This window comes from Myiozetetes cayanensis, unplaced genomic scaffold, assembly GCF_022539395.1.
Source record: "Myiozetetes cayanensis isolate MyiCay16 unplaced genomic scaffold, myiCay2020 scf24, whole genome shotgun sequence".
NCBI classification, from domain to species: Eukaryota; Metazoa; Chordata; class Aves; order Passeriformes; family Tyrannidae; genus Myiozetetes; species Myiozetetes cayanensis.
Window position 1 is genome coordinate 6,987,508 of NW_026087456.1, and position 20,817 is coordinate 7,008,324.

The 20,817-nt window shown below is 40.4% G+C and overlaps 1 protein-coding gene across 7 annotated transcripts in view; it reads left to right on the top strand.

Moving 5' to 3' along the window:
• Positions 1-20,817, top strand: part of PDE5A (phosphodiesterase 5A) — a 101,332-nt gene that overhangs the window by 74,743 nt on the left and 5,772 nt on the right. For 6 of the 7 annotated variants that reach the window (XM_050320463.1, XM_050320461.1, XM_050320467.1 and 3 more), the window contains 13 exons: positions 327-435; positions 2,691-2,775; positions 5,352-5,527; positions 6,902-6,961; positions 10,565-10,711; positions 12,589-12,714; positions 13,996-14,090; positions 16,820-16,907; positions 18,008-18,108; positions 18,198-18,275; positions 18,845-18,908; positions 19,091-19,165; positions 19,658-19,741. In XM_050320463.1, coding sequence (XP_050176420.1) covers positions 327-435; positions 2,691-2,775; positions 5,352-5,527; positions 6,902-6,961; positions 10,565-10,711; positions 12,589-12,714; positions 13,996-14,090; positions 16,820-16,907; positions 18,008-18,108; positions 18,198-18,275; positions 18,845-18,908; positions 19,091-19,165; positions 19,658-19,741 — 1,288 coding nt within the window. The remainder of the gene's footprint in view (positions 1-326; positions 436-2,690; positions 2,776-5,351; positions 5,528-6,901; positions 6,962-10,564; positions 10,712-12,588; positions 12,715-13,995; positions 14,091-16,819; positions 16,908-18,007; positions 18,109-18,197; positions 18,276-18,844; positions 18,909-19,090; positions 19,166-19,657; positions 19,742-20,817) is intronic. The other variant, XM_050320462.1, reaches the window with a different exon arrangement.

Below are 20,817 nucleotides of genomic sequence, written 5' to 3' on the forward strand. Positions count from 1 at the left end.
TCTGTTTATTTCTATATAAACCCAGCTGTTCATTCTCTCTCCTTCATCTGTGTAAACTGTAGGGATTTGTTTATTTTTCCAGCTTGGTGTTCAGTGTTAATGTTGACTAAGAAATGGTGGAATGCACACATCAGTCCACTCTGCAGTTTTGTGATGACAGCTGGATTAGGATCCAGGGTTTGAACTCAACCCCATTATATATCTATTAGTTGTGTCTATAGATCCTTTTCTCGTACAGGAGAGATATTACTCTTAACCTGCTGGGCATGATGAGATGCCTCATTGTCATGCTAAGCACATAATAATGGTGGTGTTGTGTCCTTCAGGGACTACGACACAAACAAAATCAATTACATGTATGCCCAGTACGTCAAGAATACGATGGAGCCCCTCAACATCCCAGATGTCGGCAAAGACAGAAGATTTCCCTGGACGGTAAGGAAAACAAGCTGAGATTTGAAAATCAGGAACAGAAAATGTTTCTCTGTTTACCTTTCAAGCGTTTTTTGTTTTCCCCTTATTGTTTGTGTCAATGTAATGGCCCTGCTTAGAATAATGGAAACACAAAGGAAGGTACACAGAGGGTGTTGAGGCTCCCAGTTTCCTTTTATCCTCTCCTTTCCCATCTTGTTCTGGCAAAGATTAATGTTATGGATGCAGGTTCTTTGCTGGTTTGGAGATGGAACAAATTCACTTTTGTTTGGGAGCTTTTGCTTCTCATTTCACCAAGTGTGATCTCGTGGTTATGGTATACTACTGAGCACATGGATACTGCAGAGTGAGGAGGGAAGGTCACCTGGCAGGACTCAGATTCCAGGCAGGTTGCCTGCAGAGTTGTCATTTACAAAAAGTAATTCTGTATTTTCCTGTCCTGGCAGAAATTAGAAAGATGCCTGCTCTTCTTGCTATATTTAAGCCTGTTTCCTAGAGAGGCTCAGGGAGAGGGTAACGAGAGGGACAGGAGTTGCTATGGTCAGCAGATGGCTTTTTACCAAAATTTGTTCTGAGGCACACAACAAAGAGGTCAGAAAATATAGTGTTCAGTGTGACTGTTCCAGTAAGTGGAAAGAAGGGGCAGGCTTGTGGTGGTGAGCTCTGTTGCTTCCCTTTTTTTTTTTTTCTGTGCAAGGTTTCATGAATGTTCTGGAGTGGATTTCTAGGAAGGATTGAGCAACACAGAAAGATTGCTCAGCACTTTGCAGTACAGGGCCCAAAGCTCTTAACTGCAGGACTGCAAGTACAGACAGAGTCCCATGGATATACTGTACAGATCAATAAAGAAAGAGGTGATTATTTGGAAGACATTTCAAAATAAAATTAATACCTTGAGAGTCATCCAAACAACTGTTTGTCTGAGACAGGCTGTTCAGTAGAGTTAGTTGGCATTTTTTCCTGGAATACACCTTATGCAAGGAAGTCATAGAAAGAAAATAACAGTGCTGTTAGAAAGAATTCAGCACCCAGGCAGGGCTGGAGGCTAAATGTTTTGAAAGCTGATGAACCCTGACGTGAGGGAAATCCCAGGTGTTCCTGGTGCCCCAGAAACCCTGGCTCGCCTCTTTCTTTGGAGGACACTCAACAGCATGTGTAGTCACCTCGTGGAAATACCTCTGTGCTTTGGTGGCCTGAACTACCTAGGAAATGGCATGAGGCAGAAGAGCAGCTTGGGTTTATTTGTGCCGTGATGTTGAGCTGTGATGTTTCCTCAGGTTCAGGCCATTTCCAAGGACAGGACAGAAGCCATTGCTAAGCTTCAACTGCCAGGTGTCCGTGTTCTTCCCTGAACCCACAAAGTTAGTGCAGTGGAGACAAAGTTCAAATATCTACATCACTCCTTAAAGGCATTTAAGCCTGGTTTTGGCTTACTCTCCTTCCTTTTCATTAATACTGGGTCAGGCATTTTTATTTAGCACAGTGCACTGTGGTTTCATCTCCAGTTCTCTCCTGTTTGATTTTTAGGGAGAGATGCTGATCCTTATCTCCTTTTTTTACAGCTGATTGCACAGGTATTGCAGTGGAGAAAACAATTCTTCTCCTGAGTTATTCCATATAACCCTCTTGATAATGGGTTACTATTAAGTAGCAGTACTTAAGTTGCTGGAGTCGTGTAAAGTATGTGGCACGATGTAATCCTTTAATGATTTCTTTAAAGAATCACATTTCCTATTGCCACTTGTAAGCATTACAGTGTTTGTGCACTTGCCTGCCAAGATCCTATCTACAGTCCTTGCACAGCACCACAGAGCAGAGCAACAATAGTAAAAGAGGAAAACCCAAGATAACCTTTTGATTGGAAATATTAATGTGTGCCCATTTTTTGTGTCACATACAATCAGAGGTCGGAACAAATGTACTTCTCAGCAGCTGCCACATTATTCCAGGAGCAGTCAGAGCAGAATTGCGCCCTTTTCTCACCAGGTATTTGAAAAGGAGGCATTGTCTTCTTGATCCAACCTTCCACCCCCAAATAAATTCATTCTCCTTCTACTGGAGCACGAGACATGATGGCAGATCTTTGGAATGTAGGATGTAGAACGTTGGCTTGGCTGGTAGTAGTTTTCCTACCTGTTGTTTGTGTGCAAACTCTTTGAAGGAGTATGTAAGCAAAGAATAGTTGCAGACCCATCCTCAGCCGCCTGAACACTCCTCTTTAAAATTGTAACTGTATTTTTTTTTGGTTTGTTTAACAGAATGACAGTGCAGAAAATGTAAGCCAACACATAAAGAGTTTGCTGTGTACACCGATAAAAAATGGGAAAAAGAATAAAGTGATTGGTAGGTATCTCTACAAAAATGTTGTTATACATTTCATAGAAGTATTTCTGTGCTCCGCAGTAAAATCCCAGCAACATGGAATATCAAGCCAGGAGAAAAGATCTTTCATTACCATATTTTCAATTTATAAGTCCACTGATCCACTCTGAGTATAAATTGCTTACCTAATAAGTTACCAAATCAATCTGGAATGAGTATGAGCCTGAGTTCCTGGCATCAGTAAGTTCCACAAGCAAACAGAAGATAAAACATACTTAGCCCTAGACAGTAATATGAATCCAACTTCCTCAACTTCACAAAATTTGGCAAGTAAATATTAAGAGTTTCGAGAATGCATTTTTAATGATCTTCAAAGAACTTTCTATGAGAATTATGGCAAAACTGGAGAGCCCAATTTATATGGTAAATATGAGGTCCCCCTTTTTGTGAAGACAGATTGTTTTTTTTAACCTTTGAAGCAGAAAGAGAAGCATCATCTTCACCTGATGGAATTTTGGTATTAGCTTCTATCCTGAGTTCTTTTATTACTTTATTTAAATATTCTAACAAACCCTGGAAGACCAAGGTGAAGATTGAACTGTTGAGCTTTAATCAGAGATATTTCACTATGCTGTGAGCTACTGATCTCATTGATTTCTTTTCTACTGGGATTTTCTATGGAAGTTCAAACTGCAAGTTTCAGTCAGGCCACCCATTTAGGTGGGTTTTTCAAATCTGAGTAATTCTCACTGGGAAATGTTCTTTGAAGTCTCTTCTGGTTTCACATCTGCCTGATGTTCCGATATTTAATAGGGCATGGTCAAGAAGTTGTCTTTGGGACAACACCCAGAAGCTCCCTTGCCATCCTGTACAGCATCTATGACTATTATTATAAGTCTGGTTTCTTTTTAACATTATTTTTAAGAGTAGCACAGCCAAAACCAGAATTTGGGAAGTGGGATTGGGGTGGGAAAAACCGTCCACAGCAAAACCAAGCAGATCTTACTGGCAAAAAAGATGAAAAGAACTTTTTTTATTCTCCTGACTTGTGCATTTCTCAGGTATGTGGTGAAAGCTTTACAGAATTTTGCTGTGGTTTTGTAATTATGTCCCAGTAAAAGACTTTGGAATTCCTTTCTTTGTAATATATGGGAATCTCAGGGCTTTGGGGAAGTATTTGAAAGGGGTTAAAGAGTCTTAAGTACTACATAGTATAGTCACTGTACTTCTCTATTTTTTTAAGAGATGTTATGGGCATCCAAATGCTATGTCCCTTAGGAATTCACTTACTTTTGTGGGGTATTCACTGTTGGGTCTTAATCTTGTGTTCATGACATCACAGTTGCTATGGGAATAATTATAATGTCATCAACCATGCTAAACAGAGATCTGAAAATGAGTTTCATGGGATTTTCCTATAGAGTTTTATAAATCAGCTTCTTTTTATCCCAGGGAAAGTTAATCTTGTTCCTTATTTGAATCCTTATTATTAATCCTGGGATTATATGTTTTGCTGTGATTCTGTGATCTAGTCTTCTCATCCCATTAAGGTTCAGAATCCTGTTTGCAATATTCAGACAACGCAATCCCTGGGTTATATTTGCAGTTGGCCAGGAAAATGCTGGCTTTTATGCTCCAGACTGTTAGTACTCACACTCATGGGAGGGAGAAAACATTTGCACTCACTTAAGACAATAATCACCCCCAAAGCAGCTTTGGCCAAAGACAACATGTTCTTATAATGCAGCTGCTTTAATTAATATTCTGATTTTTAGCAGAAATTACCATCTGCTGGGTAAAAGTAAAGGGAGGTATATGTCTGAATTTCCCTCTGCTTCAAATGGTGTCAGATGGGATTTAAGCTGCAGCAAGGTGTGGGAGAAGTTACCTGTCAGACTTTTCAGTGGCCTGTGCAGGGAAAAGCCCAGAAATTCTTAACAGAAACATAAACAGATGCAGCTATCAACAGGTTTGAGCCTACCAGGCTGAATTCAATGAGATGCTTTTCAAGGAGTTCAGCAGTGTTCGGAGCAGGCTGGAATTCAATCATATCCTCATGGAATCAGCGACTCTGCTTAAGCTTTGAACCTCAACTTGGGTATTCTCTGTTTAGTTCATTTACTTAAAAAAAATTCCAGTACTGACTCAAATAAGGAAGCAAAAACTCTGTGTACCACTGTTCTGACTTTCATAAATGTTCTTTTGGCATGGTTGCAAAAATTTAATTAGCCTCCAAAGGACAAATTGTCTTTAGGGATTAAATCAATCTAGAATACTATTAATAATAAAAGTTAGGATGAAAACGACCCTAGAATTTCACAGGATAATCACGTCTCTAAAGCCCTACATTTTCGGTTTATAGATCCCAATAAATACTTTTGAATCTACTAAGTAAAATATATATACATTTTAGCATTCATTCTATAATACATTGAAATTACTCTTAAAAAAAAAAACAGGGGAAAATCCCACAGCACTCCTGTGTGTCCCTTAATTCCTAATTCTTAATTCAGACTTAATTGTTGCTGTTCCATGCAACAGGTGATACGGTGGCAGTTCTCTGTATTCCTTCTTTTCATTTCTGTACCCTGCCATAGGTGTTTGCCAGCTGGTGAACAAGATGGAAGAGAACTCAGGCAAGGTCAAGGCTTTCAACAGAAATGACGAGCAGTTCCTGGAAGCGTTTGTCATCTTCTGTGGGCTGGGGATCCAGAACACACAGATGTACGAGGCTGTAGAGAGAGCCATGGCCAAACAGATGGTGACCTTAGAGGTGAGAGCTCCACATCTAGGTGGTCCTTAATTAGCCCCAAAACTGATTTTCTCCAGACCCCTGTCTGCTCTGCACAGCAGGACAGAAACTGTGCTGCCCCAGGAGAATCTGGCCTGTTAAGCTGCTCAGGAATTTTCCCGCTTGTTTCTGGATGTGCCAGCAGACTGTTTCATTTGGTGGTGTGTTTTAACTTTGCTCATGGCATTTAGGGGCGAGCTGGGCACATCCTTTCCCCTCCCTGAGAGAGGTTGCCCACGGGCAGCACGGCAGGCGCAGCTCTGCTGCGTAGGAACAGGAAACGCTTCAGCGGATTAGGGGCTTCCTTTTCTTGTCTGAGGTTTCCTGGGATGATTTTGGCTCAGCCCTTCAGACACACAGAGTAACAGCAGCGTTATTGTAGGCTTTCAGCAATTTCCTCAGACTCCAGCAAACCATGGCAAGGTGAACATCATCTGGTCTCAGCCTTTGAACTGGCTCCTGTTCAGTTTAACAGCTTCAGTCTGAGAAGCTGAATTACTCAGAGGCGATAACTTGAAGCTGAAAGTGAAAACTTTGTAGACTTTGGATCTCCTGACATTCATTAAGTAAACAGAGTGTTTGCAGAATTCCTAAAATGGGGATTAGGTACCCCACAGCCTCTAAAGGAAACATTGCAAGGCTCAAATAAACCCGTATTAAGTCATGTTAAACAAAAAGGGGGTAAAATTATTGTCAGAATGATTAGTTTGTATTGCAAATGAGAAATTCTCCCTCCTACTGTAACACTTTATGGGTAATACAGGAGGTCCAGACAGATTATATGTTAACACATAAGATGGGTTCTTTAAAAAAAAATCAGTCTATGGTTGCCTAAAATAATCCCTAACATTTTCGTGACCCGTGTTCTCAAGAGCTAAAAAATATGAGCTTATTTAGTTAATTTAAAACAAACATATTGTCTTTCAGACTTTGGTGCCAAGTTTCAGTTAGGGCAAAACTTTCTTTTCTGTCTGAATAAACTCCTGGAAGAATTTCTATGGCAACAATGTCAGGCTCATAATTATAGCTGTTTCGTGTATTATTTGTCTTTGAAAGTGGGGCATGAAATTTTTCCAAAGAGAAAACCAGAGTTCTTTGCTCTTTTATAGAAACTATTTACGTTTTCCTGGCCTAATTATCTGCAGAAGGTTCTGTGGGAGATTTGTGCAAGTTGCAGACATCTCCCCCTATGCATTCAGAGAGCTCCCTTAAAAAACCCTTGTGGGCCCTGCACGGACAATAGATTTCATCAGCAAACGCAGTGCAGTGCTGAAAAATCTGCTTTAGGAAAGAAAAGTACCCTTTTACCACACTGCTCTTTTGTTTGTACTAAGGGCTGCTTCTTTCTTTCTGTAGGTTCTCTCATACCATGCTTCTGCTGCTGAGGAGGAAACGAGGGAGCTGCAGGTAACAGTGGTAATTGAATTTTTTACTATTACTATAGAAGTGTTCCCTTAATAGAACAAAGGGCAGTCCTTCACACAGCCAGGATCCCCAAACACACAGAAGCACATATTGCAGAAATGAAAATGATAGTGAGGGTTATACTGATTGGTTCCTGAGCTGAATCAGTAGATCACATGAAAAGGCAACATTACAGTGCCTCAATCAGAAGAAATACAGGCTGGCCAGAGCACTACAAGAACCAGAAAAAATGCTGAGAACTCTTCATTTTGCAGCTAAGTCTGAATGTTGTGTACCTTACAGCTTTGGTCCCTTTCAAGCATCCCAAGGATGGGTGCAGCTTTATGGCCTTGGTAGAAGTTCTGTATTCAATTTTTAATGCGGTGATTTTTTTATTTTTATTATTTTTTGTGGCTGCTTTTCTGTGCAGTGTCCTGCTCTGCTCATGTTTAATTCTGTGTGTAGAAAGCACTGCCTAAGGAATAACTACAGCTGTGATTTCAAGTGCAGTTCAAAGCACAGCATGGGCTTAGTTTCTCCAGGTCTCTGCTGGAGGAGGTGTTCCAGGGAAAAAAGCATCACCCCTGCTACACAAAAACAAATAGGAGGGATGGAGAGGAAGGAAGACATGGGAGACCACAGGCTGGATATGATGGGATTGGTCTGGGCAAGCAAGATGCCACATAACAAGGTGTAAGACTACGGGTATTTCTAGGTGAGGAAGTGTCACGCGGCTTTTGACCCTCAGTCCTACCAGGCTGCTGCCCACGGACAAGAGCAAAATGCAGCACATTTCCTGAGGTTTCTCTGCAGACCTTGGGTTGTAATCTCTGTGGTCACATCTTGACTGCTAAAGAAAACAGAACCACAGCAAACCTACAACTGGGTCAGTGTCCACCTCCACCTCCCTGCCCATGCCCTTCCTAGCACAGTCCTGGCCCCTGTCAGCCACGGCCTCTGAGGACATACCAGACAACACAGGACTACAGCACAAGCACAGGCCTTTTTCTTCTGCTCTCATCTAGTTTTTATTTTTTCATTTTGCATTCATATCATTGTATCAAGCCAGACAAAATAGATTAAAGTGATGTTTCTGGGTATGCCTTTTTGTGATTTGCTCTGTTTTGCTTCTAAATAACCTGACAGCACAGAAAGCAGATGCTTCATCAGGCAGTTAGGCTAGAAAATCATTGCAGTTCCCTTCCAAGTGGAACTGTCCTATTTTGTTTCATTATCTGCATTGTGGAATAGGCTGTAGTACAATTTCTCACTTTCCTCATACTACAGAATGTCCTGTTGCATCAGTCCCCTTTGAGCCTGGATACAACCCGTGTTTTACCACACAAAGCAAATGAAACAAAGCAAAACTGTTCACAGTTGCCACTCAGTTACCACCGTGCTCCCATGTTTTCCACAGCCACCTTTTTGCTGCCAGAAATTTGTGTTGCCCTTTGCATCCCTCACTAGTTCCAACTCAAGCTGAGCTTTGGTTTTCCCATCTCCACCCCTGCACACTTTGGTGATGTCTCTATGATCTTCTCAGGTAGCCCATCCCCACTTCCTCCTCCTCTGTGCTTCACTTTTCCGTTTTAAGCTACGTCAGGAATTCCCTGTTCATCCATGCTGGCCTTTTACCATGCTCACCTTAACACATTCCAGACTGGGCTATTCTTGTGTTTGAGGGATCCTTGAAGGGAGTGCCTTGGTGTGTGACATAAAGTCATAACCTTGATCTGTAGGTTTTTCACTCATAATAAAAGACAAGTTTTAAAAGTTACTTTCTATACCTAACCAGGCAATGAAATGAAGTCACTAATTATTCACTACTAATTACCATTAATACGATGCTTATAGTAAGGAATAGGAATTGAAAAGTCACAGTTATGCAAAAAGGGGAATTCCTTGGCACATTTTCTTCTTCTCTTGACCATTTCATGCTCTTTATAATATTCCCAAGGTGGGGAAATTGAGCACTGTGGTTTGGTCAGTGCTCACAGAAGCTGACCATCGCTCAATAACTTGAAATTAAAATGCTATAAAACGGGGGGCCAAAAGCTCTTCTGGCTTCAGTAATGGAAAGAAGAAATATCTAATCTGGTTAAATACCACTTGAATAGCTATAGAGTGCAGGGGTTTTTATGTCTCAGGTGAAGCGAAGCTTACTGTTGGCAGCTCTCAAAGGCAGGAGATCAAGGAAGGGAAAGATAAATTATGAATGAAGTGAGAACACAGGTATGAGGTGTCCTGTTCAGCTCCTTCCAGCCCCTTTCCTTGTGAAATTCCAGCCTGCAGCTGCAGCTTTTCAAAATTAAGTCAGTAGAGTTCCTGACCAGGTGCATTATTTGCCACTGAACATGCAGCTCTCTCACATGCTCACAGGTGAGATACCACATAAATCCAGACTGAGGGACACCAAATTACTGGTACAAGGATTTTTTTTTCCCCTGTGTAAATACTGGTATTCATAATCTTTCATGACTTTCCAATTCTGACACACAAGAAAGGCAACAGCAAATTTCTATGGATCAGGGACTGGTGGATGTAGTTGTTGGGATTTACATGCTACATGTAAAAATACTGGAGATTTTGATACATGCTTCCTTTTCAGTGCCTCAGGCTTCTGGGACACAGTTCCCAATGCTGGAACATTTCTAGGAGAAATGTTTTCCCCTAGAATTACAAAGAGGAAGATAAACACAGATGTTTAATTCCTCCACTGTTTCAGATTTACTTGATTTTTTTTTTTTAATCCACACTAAGACATTTGTTTTTGTATATTATTATATTCTAGTCATTTATTTTGTTAGGATAATACTTAGCATAACCTTAACACCTGTATTTTGCAGGGCAACCAAGACCTATACTCTGCATTTCATGACTAGGAAAAGTGGACTTGTAATACATAGACTTGTAATACATGGACTTGTAATACATGTAATAAATGGAGATATTACTGATAATTAAAAATACAAATTAAAAATAAAGTAGATTTGGAGTTTTTTGGCTACTTTGTCATTTCAAATTTCACAGTGAAAGTCTACGATTATACTCAAATTGCACCAAAAACATTATCCATAGGTTTTAAAGGTTAGTGATCACAGGTGAACCCTGATTTTTTAGGTTTCCAGCCCTGAGAAAGCTCTGCCTGTGGGCATGTTCTGCCTACTCTGAATTGCTCTGAATGGGGACCCTGTTAGGAAATCTGTTTTACTGACTGACATCTCTTTCCTTATAATTTTTTAGAAAAATGTCAACAGTTACACATTTTGATGTCTGCATGTCCAAAAAAACAAACACATAACTCCACTGCCTTATTTTCTCATTCTCCCAATTTCTCACATACTCTTGGCTTGCAATTTGCCTCAGGTGATGTAGAGAACAGACTGACCAGGTAATTCTTCCTTTATCCTCCTGATCTATGGAAAAGTGTGTGTTAAATCTAAGGTAATACTAAACAAGGAAGGCTAAGGGAAGCAAATGGGAAGTAATCATCACTTTTGAGCAGCATGTGAAGGTAAAATTTAGTGTCTCACCACTTCTCTTTTTACAAAGCAGGTATCTACGTTCTCCTTTCTCTTTCCCAGTGCTAAGCTGTGTCCTCTCCTTCTCCTCTAGGCTGCCGTGGTGCCATCTGCACAATGCCTCAACCTAACTGACTTCTACTTCAGTGATTTTGAGCTGTCAGACTTTGAAACAACGCTGTGTACAATTCGGATGTTCACAGACCTCAACCTGGTGCAGAATTTCCAAATGAAGCACGAGGTATGAACGCTGTCAGACACTGCTTCACACACAGGCACAGTGAAGGCTTAGAAATTCAGGAGAATAGTGAAATGACCCCAGGAAAGAGAACTGGGAATCTGTATTACAGAGCACTTAGCAAGCTAGGAAAGTAATGTAAAGTACTGGGATCTGTCCTCAGTTTTCTGCTGTATGATTAATAATTTTACAGTCTGTGATTAATGGACTGGAAAAGAGAACACTGAGGAGGGAGATGACAGCAACCTCTCAATAAGGGAAAGGCTGTTATAAAGAGGACAATAATATTGTTCACTTTGTCCATATAAGGTAGGAACTATCTTAGTCTTTCCCTACAGAAGATTAGATTAGATATTAGAGGGAAGTTCATAGTTGTGGAGATAACAGAGACTGAGACGGATTCCTTATGTGGGCTGTGGAAATTTCCCTGAAGGTTTTTACCAACAGATCTAGCTGTAGATGTGCACCTGGCAGAGGTGACTGAGACAGGTATTCTTACTTTGCTTATAGCCCTGAGGTAAAATAGGTAATCTCTTCAGCCTCTTCAGTCAATGCACACAATATCTATTTCTAAAAACCTTCATTTTTATACTTTATTTTTGCTTTATACCTTTTCCAAGAAAACTTTTGAAGTTCACTTTCAAAATGCAAGGTTAATTTGGAGGGCTTCATAGGGAAACAAATTAGTTAAATAGAACATGTCTTTATTTTCTAGATCAGTGCTTTATAGACCTATTTAGATTAGTAGTGTTCAAGGGCTACCTAGTATTACCTAGTCTGGCCTCTGGAATATCCCAGTACTTAGTTTACCTCTGTAGTAAGGTCAAACACTTGTACTTCCTTAAGGAATATGTCCCAACAGAAGAAAGGCAGTCAGGGACCCCAAAAATGGGAAGGCATCAAGTTCCTAGTGGAGCAATTGCAATGGATTTGCAAAAGCAAAAGAACACTGTGGGAATAGACAAGCAAGTACCTGTGTCAATAGAGGCAGGAGAACACTGACAGCTTTGAAGGTACAATTTACACTTCCCACGCTAGAGCTAAAGAAAACTGGCCGTAGCCTATTACTCCTTTTTAACAGTGGAGAGGCAGAGAAAACTGCTGCTTTTGTCTGCGTGGAGTCCTTTTTGTGGGTGAATGACACTGGATTTCCTGTCAGTACAACATCTGCCACGAGGAACACTCAACATTTTGAGCAAACCAGGGCCTGGATCCTCAGCCAGCATTTCACATGGAGCTGTATCCAATATCCTGGCTTTAAACCAAGCACCCTGTTCTAGTGAACATTTAATTATTATCTGACCTTCTTACCTGTCACTTTTTTACCAGTAAAGTACAACCCACAAGTTCTGATAACTGTTGAGTAAAACACCCAGGGCATGCTTTCTTCCAGCATAAAAGAGAATCTACCCAGGAATACAGGAATCTTTCTCTCATACTTATGTGCTTTCCAAAGTCCAATTCTGCTTGTTTTTTGGCAAGCTGATAGGAGGGAAAAGCCACATGGTTATTTTCAAAACAGCTCTTAAGAGGACTCTATAATAACTAAATAATATATTTTCTCTATCAAATATGTCATTGTAAAGAAGGATTTTTCTTCTCCACCAGTTAGCACACCTCAGTATCTGAATTTACAGCAGTGCTTCTGACAGTAGCATTTAGCCATTAGTAACAAAAAACTAAACCCACAACTATCACAAACTCAGTGAGGGTGTTCTTCTCTATGTTCACAGTTAAAAGTAGGTTGAATTTGAAGTTTTAATTGAGTTTAAAACATTTTTTTCCTGTAAGAGACTTTCCAAGAGGGATCAGAGAAAGATTTTTTCATTTAAAAAATGGCTTTGTGATACATTTTAACTATCTGATGCTGTTTCTTAAAGGTTCTCTGCAGATGGATTTTAAGTGTAAAGAAAAATTATCGGAAGAACGTTGCCTACCACAATTGGAGACATGCCTTTAATACTGCCCAGTGCATGTTTGCTGCTCTGAAATCTGGTAAAATTCAGGTACATTTTCTTGTATTTTTTGGCTAAACAAATTATATAATGATGCATAGTTCTGACTGTCATGTTAGTAAGATGTTCATCATTCCATGGTACTGCTAGAAATCAAAATATTTCTGTTAAAGATTTCTGGCTTTAAGGGCTTGGTTTGTGAAACTGTTGACGTGTTGTTTTGTACCCAGTTTCAGTAGATTCTCTGGATATGGTCAGCTGGATGTTCCCAATGGGAATATCTCAAATAAGGCACATACATGGTTATGTCCTTCTGTAAAATTAACACTTAAGCTACAGGCAAGTCAAAAAGGCGGGGGAGAAAAGCCTGACCCTATTTCTGGATGTTTCCTTAAAATATTCAACAGGAAATTCTTTTAAGTTCAAACACAGAGCTGAGTGCAGCTTTAGACAATCAAGAGAAGATAAAAATACAGAAATAAAGATTTAAATGTTCATTTCAATGCTTCTAAACAATTTTCAACCTTTCACTTAAAAGACACATAATAATTGGAAAAAAACAACCTAATCATTCTGGTTTGGACTGGACTGAAAGACTAGATGATCCCTACTGAAGGGCTAGAATCCCTGTTGATTCAAGATTCATCCAAAGTATGTTTTTAGGTTTCAGTTTTACATTCTTGAAAGAAACAGAATGTTCTGTTCATTCAGAATTAAGGTATTTCTTCAGTTTGATTACAGACAGTTGTTATTAATTGCTTTATACTACTTTAACAGTAAACACTTCTGTGGAGCATAAATAAATCCCATTTGTAGGTCAAACCCCAACACCAATAAGGAAGAGGCATTTTTTTCCCCTACAAATTTTGACTCCCTAATAAAAAAGACAAAAGATGCTGGAAGAGACAAAGGCAAGGGTACCCCTCTTCTTTGTGTGCTGGAATGGACAGGGTAGTTCTGCTCTGTGTGCAGTCGAGCAATCTCTGATGATCCAGATAGTGTGCTTGCTATTTTTGGAATCCTGTCAGTCTCCACTCCGATTTCCATAAATTGTTTATTCCTATCTACCCTGGATTCACTCCACGCTGATTCTCATGTCCTAGATTCCGGAGTCTGAACAGCATTCGACATAAAACCTCTTAAATTTTCCTAGTTTGACGGGAAGAGCAAGCATTGGGGGACACATCTTCCCAGGAGAAACATAAAATCAAGCCTTTCCAAACTGTCTTTTGGCTTGACTAAGGACAGGTTTCATTACCTAGAAAGCAGATGTAAAACCCGCTGTGCAAAATAAATGCCCAGCTGACTTCTTGCATTGCTCTTTACACCCAGAGCAAACTGACTGACCTAGAAACGCTGGCTTTGCTGATCGCGACTCTGAGCCACGATTTGGATCACAGGGGAGTCAACAACTCTTACATACAAAGGTAAGCAAGGCTGAGACAAGTCAAATAAAGACAAGTGAGTAAGAAAATCCCAGATAAAGTATGGACAACCTGAGGGATTTGATACCATGGGGCTGTGCAAAGGAGCAGGTTTTTGCAAAGCAGTAAGTGCAAGAACAGGCAGAACTATCCTTGAGTCCAAAGCAGAGATGCTCAACTCACTAAATATGACGGTAAATGAAGGGAACTTTTTACAGACTGTGCAGGGACAGTTCCTCAAGTCCATCCCCCATTTCCCATGAAATGACAGCAGAAGATCCCAGCCTCCAAGGGTCAGCATGGAGGAAAGGTGCAGCCTCTCAGATCCCTCCCTGCCAAGCAGCTGTTCCCCGTCTCATCCGGGCCAGCACAGCGCTGAGATCTGCAGCCATCGGACACAAAACTGTCTCCGGACCATTTTGGACTTGGACTGTTTTACTCGTGGTTTAACTGTGTTCTTTCAGAATTCCAAGCTGATTTGGATAAGATGCATAGTTAAAATCACATTAAAAATGCATGACTGTTTTGCATTGAGCTTGGGTTGTCTGAGAGACTGGTTTGGAAGCGCCCTTTGGAAGAAGCGGTCTGCTGTTCTCACTGTGTGTAAAGTAAGATACTGAGGGAAGAAAAGCTTATTTGAGGCAGAGAATACTGAAAGGCAGAAAATCAGTAAGCTGAAGCAGAATTCCTGCCTTTCACATACATGTTCAGAATAACACTGACTGATGTGTAAAGAGAAAAAAACACAAACAAACTCCAAAACACCACAAAAAAACTGAAAGGGTAACTTTTTTCTAGTTCTCTAATAGGGGATTCCAGCAGTAACTGTAGCCTTGCAGTGACTGGAACCAGTTAGCTATTTTTTGCTTTATTTATTTAAAAATAAATTTCCTGGAAGACATCTGGAGATGCGTCATCTCCTCTCAAAAAATGTCCTGGGAAAGTGTCATAGACAGCAAAATCTAACATTTGCACATGCTGTAAAGCAGAGATGATTACAGCTTCAAAATTGTTTTTCAATAGAAATTTCCATGATTTTTTTTTTTTAATCCTTCATTCAAATCTAAATGCAAAGGTTTTTATTTCCAGGAATGGATTCCCTTTGTTTCTTCCTTTGAAGCAGGGAGACTGGATACTTAGTGTATGATTTATTTAAGTAGCAGGATTTCAAATATTAAAATGGTCCTGGTGGTGAAAATTACAGGAAAGGAGCTGCTAAAAGCCCTTTGGTAGATATGCTGGGGGGTTATTTTCTCTTTCCTCTGATCCTACATGTAAAGTAGGAAGCCTGGATAAAGTAAAGTATGAAAGGTGGATAACCAACCACATGTTTCAGAAAGCAGTGGTGTCCTTTGTCTGTCAGTACTGAGCAAGCTCTAGTTCGGTGCAGTACTTGGGAAGATAACCTAAGATATTTCTCACATATTTCTCTCTGCAGTCAGGATGAACTTTGGGAGACACAGTACACATCCCACTTAACTCAATGGGAATTTCACCCAGCATGTGTTGGCACCATCCTACAGTTCGTTTCCTTACAGAAACACGCAAATATATTTGCTCTCTACTCCTCTTGTGGTGGTCTCCGAGGAGGTGCTGGGCAGCCAGCCCATAATCCTCAGGGGCTTGCATCCTTTAATCTCCCTTTCCGCATTTTTGTTTGTCTTTCCATCTTTCTCTCCACATTTTTGTGCTTCTGAAATCCCCAGAGTCTCCTCTTGTGACTTTTATTTGAGTCTCTGTGCACTCACTCGCAGAGGGACCCAATCCTGCAGCCACTGGTTCATGTGAATGATCCTTAGCCATACAGAAAGTCACATGGAACTATATGCTATAAAAGAATTTCTTACATGACTAAACACTTGTAGGTCAGATTATAAACAGAGGAATTGATTCAGGATCAGCAGCAAAACAGACTTCCAAAAGAACACAGATTTAGGTGAAGAGATTGTATGAGCAATGTGGGACCTGGGGCTGAAAATGAAGATACAGCAGCCAAAACTAAGAACTGGATTATGCAACAGGGAGAAATTAGAAATCCTTGAGAGAGGAGTTTCTGTGCTTCATCTAAAGCTACTCAAACTGCAAATTCTGCTTTCTAGACTAAGATATTATTGAATTCTACATTCACACAGCAGGTTTAATGCTGTTTTCCCTGTCTGTAGTACAACCAACAACTTGTTTCCTTTTGGATTTTACTCTGGGTAAAGAGTGGGTAAGATGTTGCAGTAGTTTGGTCGGGAAGATAGTGGTGATGAAACACCAGTAGTTACTAACACTAGGAAAATACTTGATCAATGTTTTGGGCCCCTGCACTCCAGTACACTGAGGTGAGCAGGAACTTTTCCATTGGTATCAGTGGGTTTCCTATTAAGTTTGTGTTATTATTTACAAGCCCAGCAGTTGAGCTGACTAAATATGCCAGGCAGGTGTTTGAGATGTTAGAGAAACCAAATCTGTCACTTAAACTTTGATTGTGAATGAACTCTTCTCATTACCTCTGCTTTTCATACCAGAACTGTCACTCTTTATAAAACCTTGTATTACATTCTCCCTCCTTGTGTGCAGCTGGTCTCCACAGGTAACAGAAGGCAGAAAACTAGAGCTGTCAGTGCTCTGACAAAGTAACAGCATTGTCTTTTTATCCACACTCCTGTGAACAGGACATTAAAAGGGAAGTTATTTCTGGATGTTTAATTTGATTTCTCCACCTAACGGGTCTTTTTCCTCCTCAGAAGCGAACATCCACTGGCCCAGCTGTACTGCCACTCAATCATGGAGCATCATCATTTTGATCAATGCCTTATGATCCTGAACAGCCCAGTGAGTGCCACATTCTTCTGTCTGCTGAAGGAAACTGTTCTACTTTCTATTTTTAGCTTCTGGATAGAATCCCACCCTTATACATTCTCAAGTGCTCTTTATTCCTTTTTGGGTAAAGAAAGCAAATGCAGCAGCTTCAAAATCCCAGTTCCACTGCTGAGCGCCACCAAACCTTTCCAAGTGTTGCCTGATAAGGGAAGCCTTGCTAATATCCTTTTGGGTACCTGCTTCCTTGGCCCAAGGCAAACAAAAGGCTTTATTGCCATTTCATGACCTCTTACGAACCACCAAACAAACCCAAGTCCTTGCTCTCAGTCCAAAAAACATTCCAGCCTACACATACACAAAGCAGCCCTGATGAGACCAAACCAAACACTGCTAATGTTGACATTCCAAAGGGAAGCCAAACCTAAGTTAAGTAAATATGCAAATAAAATGACATTCTTCTTGTGTCATGTTATTAACTAATTCTGAAGCCCAGTTATTCAGTGTGCACAATCATTTCAAAGCACTGCTCCTTTCATACCACAGGTATGGTACTTCTGGCATCCTTTGTATTGTAATGATTGTTTCCTACTCAGATGGGCAAATATGGGAAAAAAGTGGAGGCAAGTTGCCATTTCACCAGCTTTGTCAGGAGGCTGCTGAGCTTTTATTTCTGTCTAACAGCTTGTTATTGATGCTGCTTCGTAAAAGGAAAATATTTTCATTTACTAGAGGTGCACAGACAGGTACTGGAATCTGTCACAGTTCCTCTGCTTCAGGGCGGGGAGGAAGAGGAAAGAGAAATGCTGTGGTAGAGCTTGTGGCAAATTTAATTTTGATGAATGAAATGGGCTGGGGAGCTTGGATGTTGCTCTGTTTACAGTTTCATTTTGTAATAGTCAAATTTTGATGCTGTGGCTGTGCAGCTTTCTGCCATTACTCAAGAAGACTGGAATTTTTATTTTTAAATTGGGGAATCTGCAAAAGGAAGCAGGGTAAAAGAATGACATCAGCAAGCAACTCATAATGATTTAGGAGCTTAAGACACACTTTAGCAAACTGGTGTGCAGCTGCCCATTTTATGATAACACTGCTTTTTGGCTTTTTTTGTAAAGGGAAACCAGATTCTCAGCAACCTTTCCATTGAAGAATACAAGGCTACACTGAAAATGATAAAACAAGCCATTCTTGCCACAGACCTAGCACTGTACATAAAGTAAGTCAGAGGGAAGTTTGGCTGGATAGCCATGGCTGGATGTTTGGATCATGCCATCATGCTGCAAAACCTTTTCCCTTCTTTTAAAGGAGGAGAGGAGAATTTTTCGAACTTCTAAGGAAGAAGCAGTTTAATTGGGAAGATCCCACCCAGAAGGAGCTATTTTTGTAAGTAAAAGCAGAACGATTGAGAAGTGAGCTGATATTATTAGGTACCCACTTCCCATGCCATGGTGCTGTGGATGTCATTAAAACCAGCAGGTCAGTGTGCTCTGGGCCTGTACAAACTGGCCCTGTCATACAGGTCACTGAACAGCTCCCTGGGCCTGAATTACTAAGTCTGCAACCTGTGGAATTAACTTTATTAAGTATCATATGAAGTTATGTGAGCATTTTTGTTCTTCCTAAAGAGTGTAGGGTCCCTATCTTGGAACCATGTTCTTTTGCTCTTGATGCTTTATGTTTAATAGTGAATTTCTGAAACCTGTAACTGAAGAGTCAGGACAGACAGTTTGGTTTGAAGCTGATTCCTTACTGGCAACGAAGATGAGAGAAGACTAAGAATAGAGGCATCTAACACAGCATTAGGCCTGGGCTACATTTATAACTCTGCTTTAATTTCAGTTGCTTTTCTGACATGGATATTCCCTGAAGTTCTATTTTACTGATCACTTGACTCAGTGGCTCCATACATTTCACCATGCAGTAAATCATACATTTCTCTGTTTGTTCTACAGAGCCATGCTGATGACTGCTTGTGATTTGTCAGCCATAACCAAACCATGGCCAGTCCAGCAACGGGTATATGCTCCATTTTTAAGATTTACTAAATACAAACTGCGGGACAGCTTCTGCTTCCTCCATCCAACCCTTTTTGCAAAGGCAGTGGTGGAATGCAGAGCTGGAGTCTCATTATGAGGGGGGGAAGGGTCCCAGTTCGATAGATCCACATTAGAGCTCCCAATGTGTGAAATCTCTTACAGATTGCTGAGCTTGTCGCTACTGAGTTCTTTGATCAAGGAGATAAAGAGAGGAAGGAACTCAACATAGAACCAACAGTAAGTGGCACAATCACCTCTTGCAAAATGGCTTCTGGAAACTGCACTTCAAAATCCACAATTTCTCCCACTGACCAGAATATAGGACCAACCCCTTCCCTGTCTTCCTTTCTGTGGTTCTCAGACACCGGCAGGGTGTGTCATTATCTCTGAACCAGAACAACAGACTTCACTGTTTCCTTCAAATCGGTATTACTAAATCATCTAGGAAATACATTGCTAAATTGGTACCTATTTGCAGCCTGTCCAAACGCAGTAAGTTTGCCTGTGTTTCTAGTTATTTGGGCTCTGTCAATCCAAAGCAAATCTCCTAAGGGAAGTCATGCAGTCAAATTACCTGCATTGTAACACTTCTACTGATACCCCCACTGGGCTGAGCTCGCTGTGCTGTTTAAGGTGCTGCTTTTTAATTCCAGCCTGTCTCTTTGGGTTTGATTGGGTTTTTTTATTTAATGCATTTAAACACAGAGCTTGTTTATTTCTTACCTGCAGGATCTAATGAACAGAGAGAAGAAAAACAAAATTCCCAGCATGCAGGTTGGATTCATAGATGCTGTTTGCTTGCAGCTGTATGAGGTATGGTGGCTAAGAAAGAACTGCAAATATCTAAAACCAGAACTGCTCACTAGTAGACACAGATTTGCAATTAGAATAACAATCAAATAAAAAACCAGTCACTCAGGTAAAAATATTTTATTATTTATTACATATGGTTCATTATTCAGCTGAAGAAACAATTATTTTAGTATTTATAATTAGTGGTATGTTTGTCTGATTAGTGTAATTTGTTATAATTTTATTAAACCTAGTGGTAATTGCTGTGCTCTGTGCAACTGGTGTGATATCCCTGGGTTGTATTCTGGGATTCCAGCTGCTGTGATCATCAGGGAAACTCATGAAACTAATGTTTTGCTATGTAGGAAAAGAATGGTATTCATGTAGCGCATTAATAGAAATATTGTTTAAGAGTTTTAAGGAATTCAGAATTCTTCACGCAAAAGGAGATACACTATGTGCAGAAAACTTACCCAAGTTTAACTTTTCCCATCCCATTTTTTTCTTTCATCTCACACAAAAGCAGTGCATGAGAGAATTCATTGAAATGTTTTTTTTTTGTCCTGGTCACAAACTGTATGAAAAGCTACTTGGTCAAATACAGTGTGAAACACAGCATAATGATTTCTGATTATTTTTTAAAACAGTAAAGCCTTAGGGTGAAAGTCTGTTCATTGGGACAGAAAACTGTAGGAGGTAGGCAAAGGTACAGACTATACAAACAGAAAACTCTTTGAACAGAACCCCTGAGCAGGTCTGAAGGCCCACAGTTCCAGAACCTGAACTTCTATACTTTTATTTTTTGGTCTTTTCAATTATGATTCAGTTTTCAGTGCCTCACTTTTATTTGTCACCTTGTTTTAAAGCCTCCCCTGAACAGGAACAGCATAGAGCAGGCTGACAGTGGCTGGGACTTTATCTAGGCTTGTGTCCTAAGCTGACAGAGAAGTGAGAGTGACTTACCTGCAGGGGCAGTGAGCACCGAAGAGGATGGGGAGCCTTTGAGGTGGTGACAAACCCAAGAGACTATGCTAAAGGAAAGAGCTGTGGTTTGAGTTTATTTTTACTGGAGTACAATTAGGAGGTATTACCTGCTT